The sequence below is a fragment of the Xenopus tropicalis genome, chromosome 2 (genome assembly GCF_000004195.4).
Source record: "Xenopus tropicalis strain Nigerian chromosome 2, UCB_Xtro_10.0, whole genome shotgun sequence".
Taxonomy (NCBI): domain Eukaryota; kingdom Metazoa; phylum Chordata; class Amphibia; order Anura; family Pipidae; genus Xenopus; species Xenopus tropicalis.
The window spans coordinates 171878114-171905509 of record NC_030678.2 but is presented as its reverse complement, the minus strand read 5'-3'; the positions used below and the strand labels follow the sequence as shown (position 1 = coordinate 171905509).

At 45.2% G+C, this 27396-nt stretch overlaps 1 protein-coding gene across 3 annotated transcripts in view; it reads left to right on the top strand.

Moving 5' to 3' along the window:
* Positions 1-27396, top strand: part of myo7a (myosin 7a) — an 86046-nt gene that overhangs the window by 53382 nt on the left and 5268 nt on the right. For all 3 annotated transcript variants that reach the window (XM_004912262.4, XM_012958126.3, XM_002937249.5), the window contains 30 exons: positions 357-463; positions 4593-4730; positions 5677-5835; positions 5918-6010; positions 9952-10046; positions 10738-10822; positions 11663-11881; positions 12337-12444; positions 12573-12782; positions 13669-13872; positions 14250-14426; positions 16337-16426; positions 17521-17648; positions 17897-18023; positions 18267-18386; positions 20140-20313; positions 20450-20677; positions 20755-20925; positions 21223-21340; positions 21677-21803; positions 22127-22296; positions 22414-22604; positions 23791-23915; positions 24712-24869; positions 25281-25434; positions 25551-25706; positions 26145-26250; positions 26623-26736; positions 26937-27024; positions 27245-27351. In XM_004912262.4, coding sequence (XP_004912319.1) covers positions 357-463; positions 4593-4730; positions 5677-5835; positions 5918-6010; positions 9952-10046; positions 10738-10822; positions 11663-11881; positions 12337-12444; positions 12573-12782; positions 13669-13872; positions 14250-14426; positions 16337-16426; positions 17521-17648; positions 17897-18023; positions 18267-18386; positions 20140-20313; positions 20450-20677; positions 20755-20925; positions 21223-21340; positions 21677-21803; positions 22127-22296; positions 22414-22604; positions 23791-23915; positions 24712-24869; positions 25281-25434; positions 25551-25706; positions 26145-26250; positions 26623-26736; positions 26937-27024; positions 27245-27351 — 4247 coding nt within the window. The remainder of the gene's footprint in view (positions 1-356; positions 464-4592; positions 4731-5676; positions 5836-5917; positions 6011-9951; positions 10047-10737; positions 10823-11662; positions 11882-12336; positions 12445-12572; positions 12783-13668; positions 13873-14249; positions 14427-16336; positions 16427-17520; positions 17649-17896; positions 18024-18266; positions 18387-20139; positions 20314-20449; positions 20678-20754; positions 20926-21222; positions 21341-21676; positions 21804-22126; positions 22297-22413; positions 22605-23790; positions 23916-24711; positions 24870-25280; positions 25435-25550; positions 25707-26144; positions 26251-26622; positions 26737-26936; positions 27025-27244; positions 27352-27396) is intronic.

The window sequence follows — 27396 nt, the reverse complement described above, 5'->3', positions numbered from 1 at the left end:
GTATGCAGAGAAAAGAGAAGAATAAGATTTTTGAGTCAGGAGGAGAAAAAAGTTTGGGGAGGGAACACATGGTCTAAGGTTCTTTGTTGGGCCCCTGGCTCCCATCTGACACTGTTCCTAGAAATAGCTAAATGGCTGTTATACCAGATCTGTAACCCTGTTATAAACTAAGGGGGCCCTTGGCCAAAGACTGGCCCTCAATGAAGGCTTGAACCAAGAAAAGCCAGACAACTACTGGTTTATGTGATTATTGTAGCCACTGTGCTCCCCCTACATGCCATGGGCAGTGAATAAGGTTACAGAATATCTGTAGATTATATATATATATAGTATTTTCTGTTTTCTGTTCCCTGCAGGATTCCTGGAGAAAAATCGGGATACTCTTCATGGGGATATAATCCAGTTAGTCCATTCGGCCAAAAACAAATTCATCAAGCAAATCTTCCAAGCCGATGTGGCCATGGTATATCAGTTCCTAAATGCTCAGTGGGCCGATCTATTGTACCCTGAATGGGATCTTTACACTGCGGTGTATTAACCCTCCACTTTTGCTGTCTTAGTTCTAGCGGTTTTCAAGGTTCTGATAGGTTGGTCTATGAAAAACTGAGAGGTGGGCAGTTTTGAGAAATAAAATAATTTGTGATTAGGATTGAGAGTGGCCTACAGATATTGTTGAAAAACCATGGGTGAGAGTTGCAGCTCAGCAACATCTGTAGGACCACTGGGCACAGACAGTGGATAAAGAGGCCTGTAACACAAGCCAGCTTGGGGGCAAGGGGCTACTGTGTGTGCTTAGAGCTTTAGTTATTAAATGGCCACTATACCTTTCATGTTTTATTAGACTTTTTGCAGATGTCTGATGAAAACAGGACAATATAAATATATTTTCTTTTTGATTTGGAAAGGGATTACTGACTCAGTTTTAGGTTTGCCAAAGCTGCCCATAGTCTTCCTACTGTGTTGTAATTCCCCTTACAGGTAGACAATAGGTGTCATGCCCTGGGAACCCCAAGGGGTCAATGGGGCGGTGACCAAAACCACTTTCCATAGATGTAGCAGGAAGAACCCCATACGTTTTCTCATGGCATTTATAAAGAGACACTATAAACCACATCAGCATATGTAATTGTAGTAAATACAAATTAGCAGGAAAAGGTTTAGGGTATAGTGGCCCTTTAATGGACAATAAAAGGAGCCAATAAGTAAGAGGGGAATAGACTCCACCCATTTCATACAACCCTTCCATCTCTTCTTTATACTGAATTCCTCCTTCTCCTCCTTCCTTGTGCCCCATTGTCCCAGAGCCCCAATGGCCGAGCCCCTAGCCCATAGCAATTAACCCATGTACGTCACCCTATTAGCCAATATTTCTCTGTGATGTGTGTTACACATTAATGATCTTACTATATTGTGTCTCACCTTCATTTTCTTGCTACATTTTCATCTCATGGTCTCTTTTCCCTGTCTTCTCTGCTGTCTGCCTGCATCCTGTAGTTTCTCTGTGGCTACCCCAGCACTGCTTTTGGCCTGTCATCCACCCCTCCTATAAAGGTAAAGCAAAGAAAATATTTCCCATAACTGATATCATCCTTTAAATTCATCACACCCATTGCGTATAGAATTAATATATAGGTTTAATATATATAATCTAATTTGAAGAGTCTCTTAGTATAAGCTGTGGGCAAACTTAGGGGGCTGTTCCTGCTGAATTGTGCTTAGTACAGGGGAATCCCTATGTGCCATAGTTTTATGGTATCTCTCTGTACAGGCTATGAGCAAACTTAGGGGGCTGTTCCTGCTGAATTGTGCTTAGTACAGGGGAATCCCTATGTGCCATAGTTTTATGGTATCTCTCTGTACAGGCTATGAGCAAACTTAGGGGACTGTTCCTGCTGAATCGTGCTTAGTACAGGGGAATCCCTATGTGCCATAGTTTTATGGTATCTCTCTGTACAGGCTATGAGCAAACTTAGGGGGCTGTTCCTGCTGAATTGTATTTAGTACAGGGGAATCCCTATGCTGCCATAGTTTTATGGTATCTCTCTGTACAGGCTATGAGCAAACTTAGGGGGCTGTTCCTGCTGAATTGTGCTTAGTACAGGGGAATCCCTATGCTGCCATAGTTTTATGGTATCTCTCTGTACAGGCTATGGGCAAACTTAGGGGGCTGTTCCTGCTGAATTGTGCTTAGTACAGGGGAATCCCTACGCTGCCATAGTTTTATGGTATCTCTCTGTACAGGCTATGAGCAAACTTAGGGGGCTGTTCCTGCTGAATTGTGCTTAGTACAGGGGAATCCCTACGCTGCCATAGTTTTATGGTATCTCTCTGTACAGGCTATGAGCAAACTTAGGGGGCTGTTCCTGCTGAATTGTGCTTAGTACAGGGGAATCCCTATGCTGCCATTGTTTTATGGTATCATTGATCTATTACCAACCACTTTTTTTAACTGTCCATGACAGTCCATAGCCCCCAGTTTACTTGTAAAGAGGTCTATGACAGGAGCAGACAGTCAGAAAACAATGAAAACCTATGCAAGTCTGAACCTGCAATATTGGTTACACTTTCATAGAAGCCGTGAAGTGAGGCAAAAGGGAATTTGAACAAAGGGAAAATAAAGTACATTAAAGCTATGTTAACACCAGGAAGCACTATTTGCACAAATTCGCCCTGGCAGCCATATTGAACCCTGTAACCCAGATCATATTAATGACGGTTCTGGACGTTTTTTCTTCAGTTTCATTTGTCGGCTGTTAAGAAAGTGCTGAATTAGAGCCAGGGAAGTCCAGTAAATGCTAGGAGACACACCGGGGACTTTCCTGTTAGACGAGAGCAGATTAGTAGCGATACTTCATGTTTTTTCCTGTTTCTCTCCCAGGGTTTATTCCTCCGTTGTATATTTGGGGCTGATAATAGTTCTATTAAACCCCTGTGTCCTTGGGAGCATTCAGCTTTCCTATAATAGTGGCCAAAAGCCATTGTGCCTGTATGTATATATATATATATACTGTACCATAATGAAGCCCTATGCCCAGGGCAATGCCACAAGGGGCAGTTTTGGGCACCATTGATTTTTAGACGCCAGAAGATGGTACCAAATCTCCCACAAATGTTTGTTCAAAGGAAAACTACACCCCCAGAATGAATACTTAACAGATTATATTATAAGTGGCCTATTAAAGTTATATCAGTAAATACTGCCCTTTTACATTGTTTCCCTTGAGCCGCCATTTAGTGATGGGCTGTGTGCTCCCTCAGAGATCAGCTGACAGGAAGTGATGCAGCTCTGAATGTAACAGGAAGTAGTGTGGGAGCAAAAGGCAGAACTCTGCCCATTCATTGGCTGATGGGGCCTAGCATGTATGTGTGCCTTGGCTTGTTTGTGTGCACTGTGACTCCTATGATCCCAGGGGGCGGGGCTTAGTACATAAAATGGCAGTTTCCTATTTAGGATTACCCAATGGCACATACTGCTAAAGTATATTTATATGGAAATGGTTTATTTGGATGAAGCAGGGTTTTATGCAATATAATTTATAGAGACCTACATTGTTTGGGATATAGTTTTCCTTTAAAACATGGCACTCAAGCAATCATGATGCCCTGTGCCATGTAACCCTTTCACTGCCCGACTCGCTACAACTTTTACATTACATTAACATTTATTTATAAAGCGCCAACATATCCCGCAGCGCTGTACAATAAGTGGGTTACATACATTGGACATACAGAGTAACATATAAAGCAATCAGTAACCGATACAGGAGGGGAAGGGAGCCCTGCCCAAAAGAGCTTACACTCTACAGGGAATTACTGCATTTCATACATTGGGCATACAGAGTAACATATAAAGCAATCAGTAACCGATACAGGAGGGGAAGGGAGCCCTGCCCAAAAGAGCTTACACTCTACAGGGAATTACTGCATTTCATACATTGGGCATACAGAGTAACATATAAAGCAATCAGTAACCGATACAGGAGGGGAAGGGAGCCCTGCCCAAAAGAGCTTACACTCTACAAGGAATTACTGCATTTCATACATTGGGCATACAGAGTAACATATACAGCAATCAGTAACCGATACAGGAGGGGAAGGGAGCCCTGCCCAAAAGAGCTTACACTCTACAGGGAATTACTGCATTTCATACATTGGGCATACAGAGTAACATATACAGCAATCAGTAACCGATACAGCAGGGGAAGAGAGTCCTGCCCAAAAGAGCTTACAATCTACAAGGAGAAAGGGTTGAGACACAAGGTGTGGGAATGGGCATGACCAGAGTTGTGAGAGGTGGGGCACAGGGTATTGCTAAACTAGATTAGGGTAAGCCTACAACTTCTCCTACTCTGTTCATGCCAGGGGCACAGGGTGGCATCGGCCCCGCCCAAACCTGGGGTTGAGGTGTTAGAGTCCCCGGCAGGGGTTAATTGTATCCTTGTGTAAGTCGGAGGCTCTGGGCCTCAGATACACAGCTATTTCCCCTCCAGTGACACGGCAGGGGAGGAAGAGCCTGTTATCTTCCCACCATTTCCTGACAGAGATGTGTTTGTTTCTAACCCGATTTTCTGTTGTTTTTTTTTTTTTTTCAGGGAGCAGAGACCAGGAAACGCTCTCCCACCCTGAGCAGTCAGTTCAAGCGCTCCCTGGAACTGCTCATGAGAACGCTCAGTGTGTGCCAGCCCTTCTTCGTCCGCTGTATCAAGCCCAATGAGTACAAGAAGCCCATGGTGAGTCGGAACCTTTACTTACCCTTAAGTTTATTTTGCCAGTCCCCCCTTTCTGCAAGCCATGGGGTCTGTGTGTGCCCCTGAGAGTGGGTATCAGTCTCTGTGGGGCCTGGATATGCCTCAGCCCTTCAGCAGCCTCCGGCTTCCTCTGTATTGTTATTCTCCTGCCTCTATTACTTTCTTTCTGGTGTGTAGTATAGTAAGGATAATAGAAAAACGCCAGCTTGTATTTTCAAGTATATTTTTGACAGCCACCCTATGGCTCTGACTTCTACCTCTTCTTTGCCAAGTACAGTATGTGATACTCACTTCCTAACTTCCTTATCATTTACAGTAGGGGGTACATTATCCCTTATAATACATGAGTGATACTCAGAGTTCCCTGTATAACTCAGCCTGCAGCCTTGTGCCTTTATATGGGGGGCACAGAACCCCTCAGTGACTGCTAATATCCTTATCATTTACAGTAGGGGGTACATTATCCCTTATAATACATGAGTGATACTCAGAGTTCCCTGTATAACTCAGCCTGCAGCCTTGTGCCTTTATATGGGGGGCACAGAACCCCTCAGTGACTGCTAATATCCTTATCATTTACAGTAGGGGGTACATTATCCCTTATAATACATGAGTGATACTCAGAGTTCCCTGTATAACTCAGCCTGCAGCCTTGTGCCTTTATATGGGGGGCACAGAACCCCTCAGTGACTGCTAATATCCTTATCATTTACAGTAGGGGGTACATTATCCCTTATAATACATGAGTGATACTCAGAGTTCCCTGTATAACCCAGCCTGCAGCCTTGTGCCTTTATATGGGCACAGAACCCCTCAGTGACTGCTAATATCCTTATCATTTACAGTAGGGGGTACATTATCCCGTATAATACATGAGTGATACTCAGAGTTCCCTATATAACTCCCTGTTTGTGCATTTTGATCCCAGTTATTCGACCGCGAGCTGTGTGTGCGCCAGCTGAGGTACTCTGGCATGATGGAGACTATCCGCATTCGCAGGGCCGGGTATCCCATCCGATATACCTTTGTGGAGTTCGTGGACAGGTACCGGGTGTTAATGCCAGGAGTAAAGCCAGCATATAAGCAGGTATGGTGGTTTTATTGATGACATCACCAGCATTTCATAACAATTTAGAGTTTCTATTATATTATTGGACATATTCCTGCAGGGAGACCTCCGGGGGACGTGTGAGCGGATAGCAGAGAGCGTACTGGGAAAGGATGATGACTGGCAGATAGGGAAAACTAAGATTTTCTTAAAGGTAAATAATAATAAAGCAACAGAGAACTGATTTACGGATATCCGTGCCAATAGCCACCAATCAGCAACTGAACATTGTGTGTCTATGTGTAGTTTGATTTATATAAAACAATACAATATTAGCCAGGCATGGGATCAGTTCAATAACACAATATAAACACAACAAATACATTTATATTCAAGGTTAAGTGCTAAGTGTTAAGAGACAAGAGAAAGGAGGACCCTGTACAGCAGAGCTTACAATCTAAGTGAACAATCTATTACAGGTTGTAAAATTATAGAACAGACCAGCTTGATTGCTACTGGTAACTACACATGTGCAATTTAGCACCTAATGTAGTAAATGAGCCCCATCCATGAGTGTTGGGACCCACGGTTAGGGCCTTATAAGAGACAATTTGTGGTGACCCCAGATACATAAAGTACAGTGAGAGGCAGTGGGTGCTGGCACCCCAAGAAATTATATAAAGTGAGAGGCAGTTGAAACTTCAAGTACATAATACACATCGAGGGGCAACCACCATAAGTACATTACATACAGGGAGAGACAGTGGGTGCTAGCACCCTAAGCGCATTATGTACAATGAAAGGAAGTGGGTACTGGAAGCCTATGCACATTATGTACAGTGAGAGACTGTGGGTACTGGCACCCTAAGCACATTATATACAGTGAGAGACAGTGGGTGCTGGCACTCTATGCATATTATATAAATGGAGAGACAGTGGGTGCTTGCACCCTAAGCACATTATATATAGTGAAAGACAGTGGGTACTGGCACTGTATGCACATTATATACAGTGAAAGACAGTGGGTACTGGCACTGTATGCACATTATATACAGTGAGAGACTGTGGGTACTGGCACCCTATGCACATTATATACAGTGAGAGACAGTGGGTGCTGGCACCCTATGCATATTATATAAATGGAGAGACAGTGGGTGCTTGCACCCTAAGCACATTATATACAGTGAAAGACAGTGGGTACTGGCACCCTAAGCATATTATATACAGTGAGAGACAGTGGGTACTGGCACCCTATGCACATTATATACAGTGAGAGACAGTGGGTGCTTGCACCCTATGCATATTATATACAGTGAGAGACAGTGGGTACTGGCACCCTATGCATGTTATATACAGTGAGAGACAGTGGGTACTGGCACCCTATGCACATTGTATACAGTGAGAGACAGTGGGTGCTGGCACCCTATGCACATTATATACAGTGAGAGACAGTGGGTGCTGGCACCCTATGCACATTATATACAGTGAGAGACAGTGGGTGCTGGCACCCTATGCACATTATATACAGTGAGAGACAGTGGGTGCTGGCACCCTAAGCACATTATATACAGTGAGAGACAGTGGGTGCTGGCACCCTATGCACATTATATACAGTGAGAGACAGTGGGTACTGGCACCCTAAGCACATTATATACAGTGAGAGACAGTGGGTGCTGGCACCCTATGCACATTATATACAGTGAGAGACAGTGGGTGCTGGCACCCTAAGCACATTATATACAGTGAGAGACAGTGGGTGCTGGCACCCTATGCACATTATATACAGTGAGAGACAGTGGGTGCTGGCACCCTATGCACATTATATACAATGAGAGACAGTGGGTGCTGGCAGCCCATGTGTTTTATATACAGTGATAGACAGTGGGTGCTAGAACTAGTGATGCACTAAATCCATTATTTTTGGGTTTGGCCAAACCCCGAATCCTTTGTAAAAGATTTGGCCGGTTACCGATTTGAATTGGAATCCTAATTATCTTATTAGGCTATGGAAGGGTTAAATAGTCCATGCTAAAAAAATGTTTACTTCCGTGTTCAAGCAACCAAAAGTCATGTGATTGCCTGAACTGAATGCTGGATCCCTAGCTAGAACCATAAGCACATTGTATAGTGAGCGACAGTGGGTACTGGCACCCTAAGCGCATTATATACAATGAGAGGATGTGGGTACTGGAAGCCTATTCAAAATATACTGTGAGAGACAGTGGGTGCTAGCACCCTAAGCACATTATATACAGTGAGAGACAGTGGGTGCTAGCACCCTAAGCACATTATATACAGTGAGAGACAGTGGGTACTGGCACCCTAAGCACATTATATGCAGTGAGAGACAGTGGGTACTGGCAACCTATACATATTATATACTGTGAGAGACAGTGGGTACTGTCACCCTATGCACATTATATACAGTGAGAGACAGTGGGTGCTAGCACCCTATGCACATTATATACAGTGAGAGACAGTGGGTACTGGCACCCTATGCACATTATATACAGTGAGAGACAGTGGGTGCTAGCACCCTATGCACATTATATACAGTGAGAGACAGTGGGTGCTAGCACCCTAAGCACATTATATACAGTGAGAGACAGTGGGTGCTAGCACCCTAAGCACATTATATACAGTGAGAGACAGTGGGTACTGGCACCATATGCACATTATATACAGTGTGAGACAGTGGGTGCTAGCACCCTAAGCACATTATATACAGTGAGAGACAGTGGGTGCTAGCACCCTAAGCACATTATATACAGTGAGAGACAGTGGGTGCTAGCACCCTATGCACATTATATACAGTGAGAGACAGTGGGTGCTAGCACCCTATGCACATTATATACAGTGAGAGACAGTGGGTGCTAGCAGACCTGTATATTAGGCCTAAGGCTGAGCACACTGAGAACATTTAATACCAGTTTGCTTGGAAACAATGAGAACGAATGAGGTGGGAAATGAGTTTTCCATGCAGTAGCGGCCCCCATGCTATACTTAGGCTGGAAGGGCTTCCCTTCCTTTTCACCTTCCCTTTTCTCTCCTTCTAATTTCACGTTCGTTAGGATTTTCTAAGAACTTTTAATGACATCCAATTCCAAGCAGCCGTCCCCAAAGCTCTGTGCCAGGAAATCACTTCACTCAGCATTAGAGGAAATAGAGGCTTTCCAAGCGGAAACTGAAGGAAACTTCTGATTGGCTAAAAATAAAAAAAAGAAAAGCAAATGGATTGACATACCAGAAAGCAACTTTGGTATCGGCACAGCCAAACAGAAGAACAAATCAGGATTTAAGTTATATTTTACATTGAAGGGGGAGAAAGGATTTTTAAACTGTTTGTATTATTTATTATTGTTTATTTATTATTATTTTATTACCAGTTTTATGTTACTGAAATAGGCTTTCCACACAGTCACACTTTTTAGGGGTAAAGTCATATACAGTGCAAAGTTTAACCCGATTGGGCTGCTATTAGGATTCATAGGGCCCAATAGTGTTAGCAAGGCCCTCCCCTAATCATTGGGGCCCCTGGGGGTGGAGAACCCTGCCAACAAACGGAATGGGGCCCCAATGACAAAGCACCTCCTGACCCACCCAGGTAGGGCCCAAAACTGTACTGTGCAGATTTTGGTACTTTTTTGCACTTTGCTCCCTGCTTTGCACACAGTAATTAAACCCTATATACTTTGATAGAGATTTATATTCAGGGTTGGACTGGGGCACCGGGAAAAAACCCGGCAATGGGCCCCATCTCTGTTGCTGCTTCCCTTGGCCGCCAATGTCCTTCCCTGACCCATTTCACTTATGCACTCTCAGGGGAGGACATCGGACGGGTGGAGGGGGCCCCTGTGGGGGCTGCGGTTGATGCGGCGGGCAGAGGCGCCTTGTGGGGTGCAGGGCCCCGGTGGGCCCTGCACCCCCCAGTCCGACCCTGTATATATTTAAGTTGCAAGCCTGTCCCAGTGTGACATAAAGGTATTACTTATTGTCATAAGGAGACTTTCTTTGGATTTGGGGCCTATAAAGTGCCACTTTGTTTCCTAAAGGCTTTCCTTTTATCCTTGGCTCTCATTCTCTGCACTAAAAGTGCCCAGATTTATTTTGTATTTGGGCAGCCTGGGTGCTAATATTAAGGTATTTGTGTTGTAGGATCATCATGACATGCTGCTGGAGATTGAGAGAGACAAAGCCATTACCGACAAGGTCATCCTTATCCAGAAGGTGGTGCGGGGATTCAAAGACAGGTGAACTCAATGTATGTTATGTACTAATGTTGTGCTGCCTCGGGGCTCCGTAATATGGAGTATTAACGCTGGTAGGTCACGCCTTCTACATTCGGCATCAACAAGCAACTCTGATAGTCTGATTGACAGACATCTAAAAGGGGGAGGTCACCTTTAAATTTAATTTTAATATGATGTAGACAATTTGCAATTGGTCTTCATTTTTTATGGTTTATGGTTTTTCAGTTATTTAGCTTTTTGTTCAGCAGCTGTGTATTTGGTCTTTTAGAAGCTATCTAGTTGCTAGGGTCTTAGTTACCCTAGCAACCAGGCAGTGGTTTAAATGAGAGATGGGAATATGAATAGGGGAGGGGCTGCATACAAAGATAAATAATAAAAAGTAACAATAACAGTAAAACTGGAGCCTCACAATAGTTTTTGGTCAGTGACCCCCCATTTTAGAGCTGAAAAGAGGCAGAAGAGATAATTAAACAAGTATAAAAAATAAATAATGAAAACCAATTGCAAAGTTGTTAGGAATAGGGTATTCTATAACATACTAAAAGGGATTATAAACCATCCCTTTAACCTCAATAGGGGTTGAGATGTAAGCTCTTCAGAACAGGGATTCTATCCTTCTGTTCCCCCTTACTGTTAATTCCATGTACCGTTAGCACACAGGGTACTTACCTTTATGTTTGTTTCCATATAGGTCTAATTTCTTGAAAATCCGGAAGGCAGCCCTGCTGATCCAGAGGTGCTGGAGGGGGCATAACTGCAGAAGGAATTACACTGCGGTAAGGGGGCGCCACGCTTGTGCTCTGGTATCCGTAGCGAGGCCGCTGAAGCCGGAAAAAACAGAAAGGAATCAATCTACCAGAAATAGTGGCCCCTCTTGAGCAAAATAGGCCAAACCACTCAATCTGCCTATTACTTGTTGGGCTCTTTTTAGCTTTAATACACTTATGGAGGACCACCCTTTGTTCCCGGAACTCTGTGACAAAGATACAGATGTAGCAAATCATCAGCTGTTCATCAGTAGTTCCAAGATTTTCTAGGGCAGCCAAGTAATGTTCAACTCCAAATCTCATGCTAACTCTAAAGGTCCCCATACACAGGCCGATTCTAGCTGCCGATATGGGTCCCTTAGACCGATTCGGCAGCTAATCGGCCTGTGTATGGGCACTACCAATGGGCCTGCCCGACCAATATCTGGCCTAGAATTGGACAGATCTTGATCGGGCAGGTTAAAAAATCAAGTCGGATCAGGGACCACATCGGCTCGTTGATGCGGTCCCCGGACCGACTTTGCCTATACCCGTCGTTATAAATTATGAATTAGCCTGGATTCTCCCGATACCGCCCACAACATCGCCAAGCGAGCGTATCTGAAGGTGTATGGCCACCTATGGATTTGCAGGGGTGTAACACCAGGGATTATCTCCAAATCTCACCATAAATGACCTTTAGGATGAGCCCTCACTAGCTCTTTTCAAGGTTGTACCAGGGAGACCAGGGTGGGGTTTGGCATTGGAAGAAACCAGTTTGCTGGTGTTTTCAGGATTTAAGTTTCCCACTGTACAGTTTTCACGGGATGGAAGCACTTATGGCCTCTGTGTCTCTGTTAATGTTCCTAGATGCGGATTGGGTTCCTGAGGCTCCAGGCGTTATACAGATCCCGGAAGCTCCACACCCAGTACCATGTGGCTCGCATGCGTATTAGTTATTTCCAAGCTCGCTGTCGAGGCTACCTGGTCCGAAAGGCTTTCCGTCACCGACTTTGGGCTGTGTACACCATCCAAGCCCATGCCAGGGGTATGATAGCCCGCCGACTGTACAAGCGACTTAAGGGGGAGGTACGGATCAGAAAAACATAAATACAAATGAATGTTAAAAAAAAAGCAACTTAAATGTGTGTTGATGTATTAGGGCAGTGGTTCTCCACCTTCCTAATGTCCCCATCATAAAATTATTCCTAAGACCATCGGAAATATGTGTTTTCCAATGGTCTTAGGCGACCCCTGTGAAAGGGTCGTTCCACCCCCAATGGGGTCCAGACCCACAGGTTGAGAACCGCTAGATTAGGGGATCCATCCCTCTGCGGTGGGGTCTACTCTCTGACTACTCTCCGAACCCTATAAAATTAAATTCATTTTAGTATCAATATACTAGAAATCTAGAAAATGGCCTGGAAAGAAAAGGTAACGAGGAGCTACAGGACCTTTAGTCGGGGGCATAGAACAGCCTCCCCACAAGTTCATGGAGTTTCATTGGGCGTAGTTTTTCTAATATCACATCTTTTCTTTGCCAGTACCACCGGCGACTCGAGGCTGAGAAGCTCCGTCTTGCCGAAGAAGAACGTTTTAAGAAAGAGATGAGTGCCAAGAAAGCCAAGCAGGAAGCAGAGAAGAAACACCAAGTAAGCCACCTCTTACCTTGGGTCTTAGGGACTTATGTGGGGTAGGACTAGGGCATGTAGGAATATTAGACCAATATCTGGGGAGAAGTTTTCTCAGTCTTTTCTCTTTGTTTTAATTGTGCCTCTAGGAGCGCTTGGCCCAACTGGCCCGGGAAGATGCAGAGAGAGAAGTCAGGGAGAAAGAAGAAGCTCGCCGCAAGAAGGAACTCTTGGAAAAGATGGAGAAAGCCAGGAATGAACCAGTCAATGACTCTGACATGGTGGATAAGATGTTTGGTTTTCTGGGGACAACATCATCTCTACCTGGTCAGGAAGGACAGGCACCAACAGGATTTGAGGTACTGAGGCACCTATAGGGCCCCTACTCTCTGCAGCCTATGAGCAAATATTGGATGGGTGGCACCAAAAGGATTTGAGGTACTGAGGCACCTATAGGGCCCCTAGTCTCTGCAGCCTATGAGCAAATATTGGATGGGTGGCACCAAAAGGATTTGAGGTACTGAGGCACCTATAGGGCCCCTAGTCTCTGCAGCCTATGAGCAAATATTGGATGGGTGGCACCAAAAGGATTTGAGGTACTGAGGCACCTATAGGGCCCCTAGTCTCTGCAGCCTATGAGTAAATATTGGGTGGGTGGCACCAACAGGATTTGAGGTACTGAGGCACCTATAGGGCCCCTACTCTCTGCAGCCTATGAGCAAATATTGGATGGGTGGCACCAAAAGGATTTGAGGTACTGAGGCACCTATAGGGCCCCTACTCTCTGCAGCCTATGAGCAAATATTGGATGGGTGGCACCAAAAGGATTTGAGGTACTGAGGCACCTATAGGGCCCCTACTCTCTGCAGCCTATGAGCAAATATTGGATGGGTGGCACCAAAAGGATTTGAGGTACTGAGGCACCTATAGGGCCCCTAGTCTCTGCAGCCTATGAGTAAATATTGGGTGGGTGGCACCAACAGGATTTGAGGTACTGAGGCACCTATAGGGCCCCTAGTCTCTGCAGCCTATGAGCAAATATTGGGTGGGAGGAGGTAATTTCTGCTTCTGCTAGGCTTGGAGAATTTAAATTGGACCTTCTCCCAATCTGAGTAGACCATACTGTATCTATTATGCCAGTAAGAGTTGCCTACTTTTCAGCCATTACCAAGGGTTAGTGATGGGTAATGTGCAAATTGTTATAATACTTTCTTCATTTATAACTACGTCTGTTCTGTCAATCAGGACCTGGAACGTCCTCAAGGAGAAATGGAGGAGGAAGATCTGGATGGGGCGTTACCCCTCCCGGAGGAGGAAGAGGAAGACCTTTCGGAATACAAATTTGCAAAGTTTGCCGCCACTTATTTCCAAGGAACCACAACCAACACCTATATCAGAAGACCCCTAAAGCAGCCTCTGTTATACCATGAAGATGAAGGGGACCAGCTGGTGAGGGAGAATATAGGGGCAAAACATTTCTGTTTTCTATTATTCCATGTAATGATGATTCTAATATGAAGCCTTTTACCCAGTGCGCCATGTTAGGCTAATTACTTAGTAGCCCTGTCTCTATGTACCCCTATAAAGACTGTATGTACCCCTATAAAGACTGTATGTACCCCTACAAAGAACCGTCAGTCACTGACATTGAAAGATTGACACATATGCACAGCCAATCAGTCTGCTTATCCAATCAGTTTGACTGTATGGAGACAGTTCATATACAAATTTAAGATGATAGGTTAAGGACTCTTTGGTTAGGGCACTGTCTCCTTGTTGTTATAATAGAGACCCATTTTGAAAAGTTTCTGTCTATTTCCATGAAGGCTGCCTTGGCTGTCTGGATCACCATTCTCCGGTTTATGGGAGACTTGCCAGAGCCCAAGTACCACACAGCTATGAGCAACGGCAGCGAGAAGATTCCGGTAATGACTAAAATCTACGAGACCCTGGGAAAGAAGACGTACAAGCGAGAGCTGCAGGCCCTACAAGGGGAAGGAGAGGTAGGGAATATATATGCTATGGATCATGGGGTAACCTTTGGATCCGCACAATGTATTGCTCAGCTCAGCTAAGCAAGTGTTTTACATTCATGACCAGTGGCCTTGGGCCTCCGTTACAAAGCACTGGGCAAAATATGGAGGCAAACCATCATGATTTTTTGCACATATACACCCTTCCCCAAGCTTTGCACCACTGACAGGTCTTTGTGCTCCAAAGTCAGTGTTGGACTGAGGAAGACAGGGGGCCACCTGAAATGCAAGCAAAGGGCCCCACAACTCCAGTTGCACCTTTCCCTCCCCAGCTAAGGGCCCACCTCTCCTGCAAGCCTCCCCCTGCCCCCCCATGATTACCACTATCAGCGCAGATGATTACTAGTGATAAGCGAATCTGTCCCGAAACTGAGAAAAATTCGAGAATCGGCGAAAAAGGCGCACGTAAAAAACATTTATTTTGACGCCGCGACTATTCTTTTGACGCGCAACTATTTATTTTGGCGCCGAGACTATTCTTTGACGCCCGCGACTACGCGGCTATTTATTTTGACGCCGCAACTATGCGGCTACATATTTTGACGCTGCGACTATTTATTTGGCTCGCGACTACTCTTTGATGCCCTCGATTATTTATTTTGACGCTGCGACTACGCAACTATTTATTTTGACGCCGCGACTACACAGCTACTTATTTTGACGCTGCGACTATTTATTTGGTGCGCGACTATTCTTTGATGCCCGCGACTACGCAACTATTTATTTTGACGCCACGACTATGCAACTATTTATTTTGACGCCGCGACTACGCGACTATTTATTTTGACGCCACGACTATTTATTTGGTGTGCAACTATTTCTTTTGCTGCCTGCGACTATTCTTTTGGCGCGCGACAATTATTTTGATGCCGCGGCTATTTATTTTTGACAGCCCTGCGACTATTTATTTTGACTTTATTTTGCATTTTTTCATCCGTTTCGCGAAACAATCCACCAATGGAGAAACGCAGAAATTCACCGTGAATCCATGCCTGGCGAAACATTTCTCCTATCACTAATGATTACCAATAACAGCAGATTATTGTCCATGCATTCTGGCCCCCTAGCACTCTCCTATGCACCAGCAAAACACCACAGGGTCAGTGGGAACCAACAGGTCCGGGGCCCACTGGGTTTTCTCCTGGTGCCCCTGTGGGCTAGTCCAATCCTGTCCAAAGTGGCAGCACTGTATTCATGAGGGACAACATAAGAGAGGCACATAGGTGCCCTGTAAATAAGGACCTTCATATAAAACATTATGGCAGCTTCCACTCACGTGAATAGAGAAAATATATAGAATATGGACAAAATGATCTAACCCAGTCAATATAAACCCATTGTCTATAGAGTCAGGAAAGTCTGAAAGTTCTGCAGTTCCGTGTGTTCTCCAAGGAAAATATTGCTCGGAGTGACATTTTTCCGGTGACGCTCGTTAGGGTTGTTTCAGCAATGAGTCCCTGGCACTGGTGTTGCATTATTTATAGCTTGTAAGGGAAGCCCAGAGGAAATGTTTATGTGATGTACCGGTTTCACAGAGCAGGGATGACTGACATGTTGGAATCTTGTTGAGTATCTGCTTGGGGCTGGTATTGTGGAGAGGAGAGATTTTTAAGGGCAAGTTCAAAGCACAAAGGGTGGAGGTGATCCAATAAACAAAACTGGGCTTAGCTTCTCATACTCCTGCATTCCCCAGGTTTATCTCCCCAGGCCTTGCCTCTCTAGCTGAACTACAGCTAACAGCTTCCTTTGAAACGAATTGTCTTCTACACTTGTCATACTGTATATCTATACCTACCTATCAATTGTAAAATTATATTAAACGTTACCCAAGTTCCAGGCTCAGGTTTGCCATTCTCAGCCGTTTCCTTTCTCCCTCCCAGAGCACTCAGATCGACGGCTATAAAAAGAACAGTGTGCGGCACAAGCTGGTCTCACTCACGCTAAAGAAAAAATCCAAGATAACGGAAGAGGTATGGCAGCTCCGCTTTGGACACTGTGTTTGAGGAAGTTGACCGTTGCCTAAGCCCCCAATGGGTTTTAATGAAAAAGGAAATTTATTAATGTAAACGAATAGGTTCTCACAATGGGGTGAAATGAGGTTAAAAAATAAGCTAAAGCCAGCCTTACACAGGCAGATTTCACAGGCAGCCTTACACAGGCAGATTTTAGCTGTCGATTCGGCAGCTTCTGTCCATCTATGGGCACCCCCAATGGGCCTATTTGACCGACATCTGGCCTGATCTCAGTCAGAAGGGTTTGATTTTCTGTTGGATATGGTCCTTGGTTCGATAGCGCCTATGCCCACAATGGGCCAAACGATCAAATTAGCCCGATATTGCCCACCTTAGGTGGGCATATCGGGAGAAGATCTGCTCATTTGGCAACCTCGTCAAACGAGCATTTCTTAATGGGTATGGCCTCCTTAAGCCATGTTACTGGGATACAGAACCCACAACCTCATTATAGTATATATGATTATAAGTAGCCTCAGAGATTCTGACATATTACTATTGATTCAGAGACAAAGGGAAGTAAAGTCTTGGGTAGATGTTTAAGAGTGAAGACAGACAGAGCCACTTAGTAGCAGCTTCTTGTCATGGATACTAAATGGCAGATATACTATTGCCATAGACAATACTGAGAATTGCCTCTGCTAAAACACATGTAGAGACAATTATCAGTAAATGATCAGCATTGTCTGTTTTTGTAGCCACGACAAGTAGCTGCTACTAGTAGCTCTGTGTGTCTTCACCCTAAAGGTGCCCATACACATGAAGATTTGCTGGATCTTCACCCCATATCCCCACCTACGGGGCCAAACGATCAAATTATAATTGCGGCAATGGAGCAGGCGGTTCGGGGACCACATCAACGAGCTGATGCGGTCCCCGATATGACTGAATCTTTTAACCTGCCCGATCGATATCTGGCCAATTTCAGGCCAGATATCGGTCGAGTATGGCCGTCGTTCCTGCCCCTACATGGGCTGATAAGCTGCTGAATCAGTCCAAGGGGCCGATATCAACAGCTATAATACCTTAACCCTTCTCTTCTCTGTGAGCAGGTAACCAAGAGGCTTCATGACGGAGAGTCCACGTTACAGGGTAACAGTATGCTGGAGGACCGGCCTACTTCCAATCTAGAGAAGCTCCACTTTATCATTGGGAATGGTATCCTGAGGCCTGCATTAAGGTTAGAGCTTCATCCAGGGAAGGATCATGTGATACGTCAAGGCAAACATAAGGAAACCATGTGGGCATAGGCCATGCATTGTATGAATACAACACAGATTGCAGGGTGGGAGGAGGAAAAGGTGGTTAAAATAAAGTAAATAATACTTTCCCTTGGACAATTAGATGCCTTCGGCACCATGAAATCCAACACAAGCCAATGACATTTTTTCCTGCTGAATTTGCTTTTGTTGATGCTTCTTTCTGTAGGGATGAAATCTACTGCCAAATCTCCAAGCAGCTTACCCAGAATCCCTCAAAGAGCAGCCATGCCAGGGGTTGGATCCTTATGTCTCTCTGCGTGGGATGCTTTGCCCCCTCTGAGAAGTTTGTTAAGGTGAATCCGGATGGAACAACTACTGGGGCTGATCCATAGAGATAATATCTATTTCTACTGTGTAATGTTATGCCAGATACTAATATGGCTGCCAAGATTCTTATAGAAAAGAGATGCAGACAGTCATTGACTCCATTTCTGAGAACTTTCTATGATTATCCATTCAACTCCCCTCACTGCCAGCGCCACAAAGACTGTCATTTTTGCTTTGCTCCCTGAAACCCCTTTTTTTCTGAATTCCAGTACCTGAGAAACTTTATCAGCGGGGGACCTCCAGGGTATGCGCCATATTGTGAGGAGAGACTCCGAAGAACGTTTGCTAATGGCACCAGAACCCAACCCCCCAGCTGGCTGGAACTGCAGGTAAGGAGCCATTCAGTACAAAGAAGAGACATCTTATTGGTGGCCTCTACGAAGGTAAAAGATGGCTGCTGTGCAAACCAATTTTCTGCTTCATAGAAAGCATATTCTACATGTAAAGTATTCTACAAGTCCAGCTAGGGACTCCTCCAGTTACATGGGAGTAGGAGAAACAATAGGTTAGCTGAAAGCAGTTCTAATGTGTAGCGCTGGCTGAAAGCTCAGACTCAGGCACACTTTACTGCTGCGCTGCAAGTTGGAGTGATATCCCCCCCTCCCCCCCAGCCGATCAGCAGAACAATGGGAAGGGAGCAAGATAGCAGCTCCCAGTAGGTATCAGAATAGCACTCAATAGTAAGAAATCCAAGTCCGGCTTGGGACTCCCCCAATTACATGGGAGTAGGAGAAACAATAGGTTAGCTGAAAGCAGTTCTAATGTGTAGCGTTGGCTCCTTCTGAAAGCTCAGACTCAGGCACACTTTACTGCTGCGCTGCAAGTTGGAGTGATATCCCCCCCTCCCCCCCAGCCGATCAGCAGAACAATGGGAAGGGAGCAAGATAGCAGCTCCCAGTAGGTATCAGAATAGCACTCAATAGTAAGAAATCCAAGTCCGGCTTGGGACTCCCCCAATTACATGGGAGTAGGAGAAACAATAGGTTAGCTGAAAGCAGTTCTAATGTGTAGCGCTGGCTGAAAGCTCAGACTCAGGCACACTTTACTGCTGCACTGCAAGTTGGAGTGATATCCCCCCCCCTCACCCCCAGCAGCCGATCAGCAGAACAATGGGAAGGGAGCAAGATAGCAGCTCCCAGTAGGTATCAGAATAGCACTCAATAGTAAGAAATCCAAGTCCGGCTTGGGACTCCCCCAGTTACATGGGAGTAGGAGAAACAATAGGTTAGCTGAAAGCAGTTCTAATGTGTAGCGTTGGCTCCTTCTGAAAGCTCAGACTCAGGCACACTTTACTGCTGCACTGCAAGTTGGAGTGATATCCCCCCCCCCTCACCCCCAGCAGCCGATCAGCAGAACAATGGGAAGGGAGCAAGATAGCAGCTCCCAGTAGGTATCAGAATAGCACTCAATAGTAAGAAATCCAAGTCCGGCTTGGGACTCCCCCAGTTACATGGGAGTAGGAGAAACAATAGGTTAGCTGAAAGCAGTTCTAATGTGTAGCGTTGGCTCCTTCTGAAAGCTCAGACTCAGGCACACTTTACTGCTGCGGTGCAAGTTGGAGTGATATCCCCCTCCCTCACCCCCAGCAGCCGATCAGCAGAACAATGGGAAGGGAGCAAGATAGCAGCTCCCAGTAGGTATCAGAATAGCACTCAATAGTAAGAAATCCAAGTCCGGCTTGGGACTCCCCCAGTTACATGGGAGTAGGAGAAACAATAGGTTAGCTGAAAGCAGTTCTAATGTGTAGCGTTGGCTCCTTCTGAAAGCTCAGACTCAGGCACACTTTACTGCTGCGCTGCAAGTTGGAGTGATATCCCCCTCCCTCACCCCCAGCAGCCGATCAGCAGAACAATGGGAAGGGAGCAAGATAGCAGCTCCCAGTAGGTATCAGAATAGCACTCAATAGTAAGAAATCCAAGTCCGGCTTGGGACTCCTCCAGTTACATGGGAGTAGGAGAAACAATAGGTTAGCTGAAAGCAGTTCTAATGGGTAGCGCTGGCTCCTTCTGAAAGCTCAGACTCAGTCACACTTTACTGCTGCGCTGCAAGTTGGAACAACTCATTATTCCTTGTTTCCACCAGGCAACAAAATCCAAGAAGCCAATCATGTTACCCGTTACTTTCATGGATGGGACAACAAAAACCCTGTTAACCGACTCCGCCACCACCGCCAAAGAGCTGTGCAACTCATTGGCTGACAAGATCAGCCTGAAGGATCGATTTGGCTTCTCCCTGTATATAGCACTGTTTGATAAGGTAAAAGGGGAGCTGGGCTATCTGGAGGGATGAAGTTGGGTAGGTTCATGTTCCTGGTTTCTAGAAGGAACTTGATTGGGTAAGTACTTCTTCCAGGGCTGTTTGTGTTACAAGTAACGTTTCTCTTTAACCTCAGGTGTCCTCTCTGGGAAGTGGGTCTGACCATGTCATGGACGCCGTGTCTCAGTGTGAGCAGTACGCCAAGGAACAGGGCGCTCAGGAGAGAAATGCTCCTTGGAGACTCTTCTTCAGGAAAGAAATCTTCACTCCTTGGCACGACCCAACAGAGGACAATGTCGCCACCAACCTCATATACCAGCAGATTGTGAGAGGGGTGAAGTTCGGAGAGTACCGGTGTGACAAGGTAATGCTTAGTGCCGCTCTTACCCCAACCCACCGGGCCCGGTGCCAGTACTCTGCACACTCTTGTATTCCTTGCAGGAAGAAGACCTGGCAGAGTTGGCTTCCCAGCAATACTATGTTGATTATGGCTCTGAGCTGATCATGGAAAGATTGCTGAACCTTATTCCTTCCTATATCCCTGACCGAGAGATCACCCCATCCAAAAATGTGGAGAAATGGGCTCAGTTTATAATCGCAGCTCATAAAAAGGTAAGTTACTGTACATTGGGCACCACTTCCCAACACCTACCTTAAATGTCTTAACCTTCTCATATAGTAATAACCTATACCACCTGTGCTGGGAGGCAGTGCCATCCATTGTTTCTACTTTCCTTTCTTTCTATGAAGTGCATTGACCATAGCATTGATATCTGCCTGGGTTCTCTCATGGTCTGATATCTGAAAATGATGCTGCCATATGTATTTCCCAGGATATTTAAGACTGAGCTATATGTTTAAGACAATAATATGCTTGCTAATACCTTTATTGTTTTCTCTTTCCTGTAGGGAATATATGCCCAAAAAAGATCGGACTCCCAAAAAGTAAAAGAGAATGTGGTGGATTTTGCCCGGTTTAAGTGGCCTTTGTTATTTTCCAGATTTTATGAGGCTTTTAAATTTTCAGGTAATGTTGGTACAAAGTAGATAAATGACCCTCAAGTTTCCTAAGAATATTTATCTTTCATGTTTGCTACTGTCAGGGCCATCTTTGGTGCTAGCCGGGCGCAGGGCAAGTCGGCTTCTGACCTACAGACCTTCAACAACTCCAAGCACCACGTCCTTATGGCCTTTGACTCTCAATGTACTTCAGTAACAGCCTATGGGCCTATTTGGTGCCTATTTGCCCCCTTTCCACTGTGTTGCCCCCCTATTCTTAGTGCCACCCGTATACAGATGTTTCAGCATCATCTTTGCAGTGATTTTTAGACCCTCCTCCTTTATCCTTTCTTCTTTGCTTCAGGACCCAGCCTGCCCAAGAACGACGTTATAGTCGCTGTCAACTGGACCGGAGTTTACTTTGTAGACGAGCAGGAGCAAGTGCTTCTAGAACTTTCCTTCCCGGAGATCACCGCGGTGTCCAGCAGCAGGTAACCTATCGCCCTAGAAGCAGACCAAATAGCAGTGCCGTTAACCAGCAACAACCAATCAGGTCTATGCTTTAGTTTTTAAACTTGTAGTGGACCATTCAAAACTGGTTTCTTATAGGTTGCTATTGGCAACAAGCTACCTAAAATCCAGAAAATGTCTTCATTGGTTGAATCAATCTGCAGTTTTATTTTTGTGTGTCTGTAAGGCCGTCCCAATGTCTGGTAGTTGTGACCCCCCCCACAGTTACCCCCAGGTAATGACTAAAGGGCACACACTCATATATATATATATATATATTTTTTCTTCTTTCATGGGACAAAAGAGGAGGTAAAATGCAAGGACAAAGCTTCACTATGGCTACCATCAAAGGGGACGAGTACACCTTTACGTCCAACAACGCAGAAGACATTCGGGACCTGGTGGTGACTTTCTTGGAAGGACTTCGGAAAAGGTCCAAGTACGTGGTGGCCCTGCAGGACAATCCAAATCCTGGTAAGACAGTTCATTGCGTTATTGTGGCCCCATTAAGGAGCAGCCATACGTGCTTCATTTTGACATTGCCTCGACCTTAGCAACAATTTTATTTTTTTTTGGTGGGGGGTCAAATAGTGGGAGAAGATTCAGGATTTCTGAGCTTTCAGAAGGGAGACTTGATCCTTTTGGACCATGACACTGGGGAAACCATTATGAACTCCGGCTGGGCTCACGGTTATAATGAAAGGACCAAACACAAAGGAGATTTCCCTACGGAGATTGTGTATGTCATGCCGACCGTCACCAAGCCGTCTGGAGAAGTTGTGGTAGGTCATAGGTTTTATGATAACGTTTTCTCTAATGCAGTGTCCAACCTGGGCCGCAGCCTTTGGCCTTCCCAATATGGCTTTTATACATTTCTCTTCTCACTATTCTTGTTTGTTGCCCATTTTCTGTTCTGTACTTTGATTTTCTACTGATTCCATTTGCCCATACCCATACCTTATTCCATTTGCCCATACCCATACCTTATTCCTTGCCCATACCTTGTCTCCTGGTTTCCACAACCCCTATTTAATTTGACATTTTCTTCCCACCTATCAGCCATTTTTATCTTCTTTGCACTATTGTCTGTCCTGATCTAATATGCATTTGCTGTTGTCCATTTTCCTATTACTATCAACCTTCTCTGGTTCTCCTGCTTCTTTGGCCATCTTGTTTGTGTGGATAGATAGAGGTGCATTCTGTTTTATGGTGTTTGATTTGTATTTAGGGGAAGAGGTGCACTGTGTAAAGGGATGTAAAGGCAGGGTCGGACTGGGCCCCGGCAGCACAGACCCCACCCTTGCTGGCACTCCCCTGGCCAACCCTTCCTCCCCTGATGTATTGTGGAGGACATGGGGTGGGGGACCCTGCGGGGGGTTAGGGGGGCTCAGTGGGGGCCCCTGCGGCAGAGGTTAGGGAAGCTCAGCCGGGGGTTAAGGGGTGCGGGGCACGTGGCCACGTGGTGGTACCTGCAGGGCCCCTGGGGCGACAGCCCTGATGGGCCCTGCACCCCCCAATCTGACCCTGTGTAAAGGAGCTAGGGTTGCCACCTGTCCTGTTTTGACCCGGTTGGCACAGTTTTTGGAAGGGTTGTCTGGGTCTAAAATCTCCTGCCCAGGTTTTCCAAATTAGTAAAACAGGGCAGGACTCACTGAGATTGAGACCCACCCCTGTGATATGACCGCCCCACCTCTTCCACTGGTATATGAATAGGAGAGGCCTGAATAAAAAAATAAGTAATAAAAAGTAACAATAACAATAAAACTGGAGCCTCACGGAGCAATAGTCTTTGGCTGCCGGGGTCAGTGACCCCCATTTCAGCGCTAAAGAAGAGTTAGAAGAAGAAGGCAAATAATAAAAAAACTATAGGAAATAAACAATAAGGACCAATTGAAAAGTTGCTTAGAATAGGCCATTCTATAACATACTAAAAACTGGCCGTCCTTGATTTGCTGTTTTGCGTTCCAGGCCCTGGTTACAATGACTCCGGACCAGAAACAAGACGTGGTAAGGGCAGTCCAACTGAACCCCTCGGAGCAGGAAGAGAAGATGAAGCCCTACACGCTGGAGGAATTCTCCTATGACTATTTCAGGTGACTGTGCCCCCCCCTGTAATGGATCTGCCCCACAGGCAATCACTAAGCCTGGCACTTGGTTGGTTGGGATGGTATCCTATCTTTAAAGGGGTTGCTTGCCTTTACATGAACTTTTAATATGATGGAGATAGTGTTATCCTGACAACTTGCAGTTGGTCAGCATTTCTTCTTCTTTGTGGTTTTTAATTATTTAGCTTTGTGTTTAGCAGCTCTCCTGGTTTGAATGTCAGGAGCTGTCTGGTTGCTATGACCCTATTTAACCTAGCAACCAGGCAGGTATATGAGTAAAGGAGGGCCTTAATAGAAAGTTAAGTAATAGAAAGCAACATTAAAATTGTAGCCGCATAGAGCAATAGTTTTTTGGCTGCTGGGGTCAGTGACCCCCATTTAAAAGCTGGAAGGAGTCAGAAGAGCAAATGGGGGTCACTGACCCCGGCAGCCAAAAACTATTGCTCTGTGAGGCTCCAGTTTTATTGTTATTGTTACTTTTTATTCCTTATCTTACTATTTAGCCCCTCTACTCTTCATATATCAGCCACTCTTTCAAACCACTCCCTGGTTACTAAGGTAAATTGGACCCTAGCAACCATATAACTGATGAAATTCCAAACTGGAGAGCTGCGGAGCAAAAAGTAAAACAATGAAAACACTACCAATAATTAAAAAGGAAGACCAATTGCAAATTGTCTTAGAATATTACTCTCTACATCATAGTAAAAGTTGAATAGTCCCTATAAGGATATTAAAAAACTAAATGAGAATATTTAAGTGATTTTTTTATTCCGTCTGGTAGGCCTCCTCCAAAGCACACCCTGAGCCGAGTCATGATCACTAAGAACCGTGGGAAGGACAAGCTCTGGAGTTACACGCGGGAGCCAATTAAACAGGCCTTACTCAAGAAGGTGCTAATGAGTGACGAGATGTCACAGGAGGCCTGTATGGCCTTTATAGATATCCTTTCCCAGAGTGCCTGCAGTACGGCAAGGAACAGAGCAATGGTGCATGGCATATTTATTTATAGTGTGTAAACCAACATTACTGGTGTTGTTGCCCATAGCAACCAATCAGATGTTTGCAACAGGGGGTTCTTTATTTATTATAATATACAAGTATCAGTGAGTCATGTGACTCTAATTATAACTGATGACATCACTAAGCACCGTTTAGGACATAATTTGCAGATGGATCCCCTAGGGAACTGTATATTATATACTTATAAATGGTGCTAATGGGTTATAACCAGTGCTCAGAGTCACATGACTTGAGTATTATATAAATCTAATATACAATACAGTATTCCCTACGTTACATTGTTGTTGCTGCAGTCTATGAACCATAATAAGTTTCCTTAACGCTCTGCACCCATATTGAAGTACATGGGCGATTACCCGTCCAAACGCATGCGCTCCGTTAATGAGCTGACCGACCAAATCTTTGAAGGTGCCTTGAAAGGAGAACCCCTAAAGGATGAGATCTACTGCCAGGTCCTCAAACAGCTCACCGACAACCACATCAAGTAAGTGTCCCCATTCCCATCAGTCTAGGCTGCCTGGCTGAGCATGCTGGGTACTGTAGTTGGCAGCCCCATGGATACAGCAGGAGAGTTACAAGTCCTACTGCTTTAACCTGCAGGTACAGTGAGGAGAAAGGCTGGGAGCTGCTTTGGTTGATCACCGGGCTCTTCCCACCTAGCAACGTGTTACTGCCCCACATACAGCGCTTTATCCAGTCCCGCAAGCAGCACGCGCTGGCCACAGACTGTATGCACCGGCTGCAGAGAGCTCTCAGGTAAGGCCCTCCAGACTTTGTGACTTCAAGCTCCTTTTTTCCTTATTCTTTTTAGCTTTTGAACATCAGTTGCTATCGTCAGTGACACAAGCAAGCAAGGACAATGTTTAAATGCCAGACTGTAGATGCAAACTTAAGGAGGCTGATATCAGCTTTGAATATAGGTCCTTTAGACCAATTCGGCAGCTTATTTGGCCGTGTATGGGCACCACCAATAGGCCTCCCCGACCGACATTGGGCAGATCTCGATCGGGCCGGCTTGATTTTTCCATTGGATCAGGGACCACATTGGCTTATTGATACAGTCCCCAAACAGGCAGCACCTATGCACGTCATTTTAATTCAATCGTTTGGCCCTAAGTCCAAAAGATCGATTTAGCCAGATATAGTCAGTGTCCTACGAGGTTAATCCAAGTCTCTCTTCTCCTCCCTGCGCAGGAATGGCTCTAGGAAATACCCGCCGCATTTAGTCGAAGTGGAGGCGATTCAGCACAAAACGACCCAAATCTTCCACAAAGTTTATTTTCCTGATGATACGGATGAGGTAAGAGAAGCAATATGGCAGCTCCAACTCAGTTGCGGAAAATAAGGGGATGTTCTATTCCCCCTAATAAGCTATTTTCTCCTCATTGCCCATTTTACACCAGGATCACAGGGACCCCAATCCCTCTTTAATAGCCCCTTGCTATAGAATGCAGTGAGAGTGCCAGCTCTTGTGGTATCCCTGCCTGTCATGTGTACTAGCTGGTGTCTTTGGGGAGGTTCATAGGGGCCTCAGACAATGGCAGCTCAGGCAAGTCTGAAACTGCATCTATATAAAAGCTACGGGGCAGCAAAGCAAAAGGGAAATCAATTTACCCCCAATTTCTTTCATTTTTGACTGATGCCCCCAGTGGCCTCTTCCTTTATATCACAGGCCTTTGAGGTGGAGTCCAGTACCAAAGCCAAGGATTTCTGCCAAGATATTGCTAACCGCTTGCTATTAAAGTCCGCCGAAGGCTTCAGTTTGTTTGTAAAGATTTCTGATAAGGTAAGGAGAATATGGGGCCCAATCCCCACAATAATAATATACTTTACTAAGAGATGGGTTTTTATAGGATATCCAACCTTTAGGTCTCTAAATGTAACTGAACTATCACTCCCAGCATTCCCCGGCAGCCATTGGTGCTGGGATTTGTAGTGCAGCAACATCTGGAGAGCAGCAGATAGCAAGTCTCCTTCTTTTTATAGGTGATCAGTGTTCCGGAGGGAGATTTCTTCTTTGATTTTGTGAGACACCTCACCGACTGGATAAAGAAAGCCAGGCCTTCAAAGGATGGTAAAAAAATTATACCCCCCACCCCCCCCCCGGATTGGCTGCCTTGACCATCTCCAGGGTTTCTTTTTCAGTTTTCATGATACTAGCAGTTGTTCACTGAATGTTTAACAGGACAGCAGAGGGCGCTGTTAGTATCATAAACATATGGTGTGATCCTGTATACATTTAATATGTCAAATATATTATCTATTGACATTCTTTCCTCCCATTTGCTATGCAGGTATCGTGCCTTCTCTCACTTACCAAGTGTTCTTCATGAAAAAATTATGGACCACCACAGTACCTGGGAAGGACTCCATGGCTGATTCCATTTTCCACTACTATCAGGTAACCCCCATGTAATTATTGCCTTTATAGGGCTATTTCTGCACT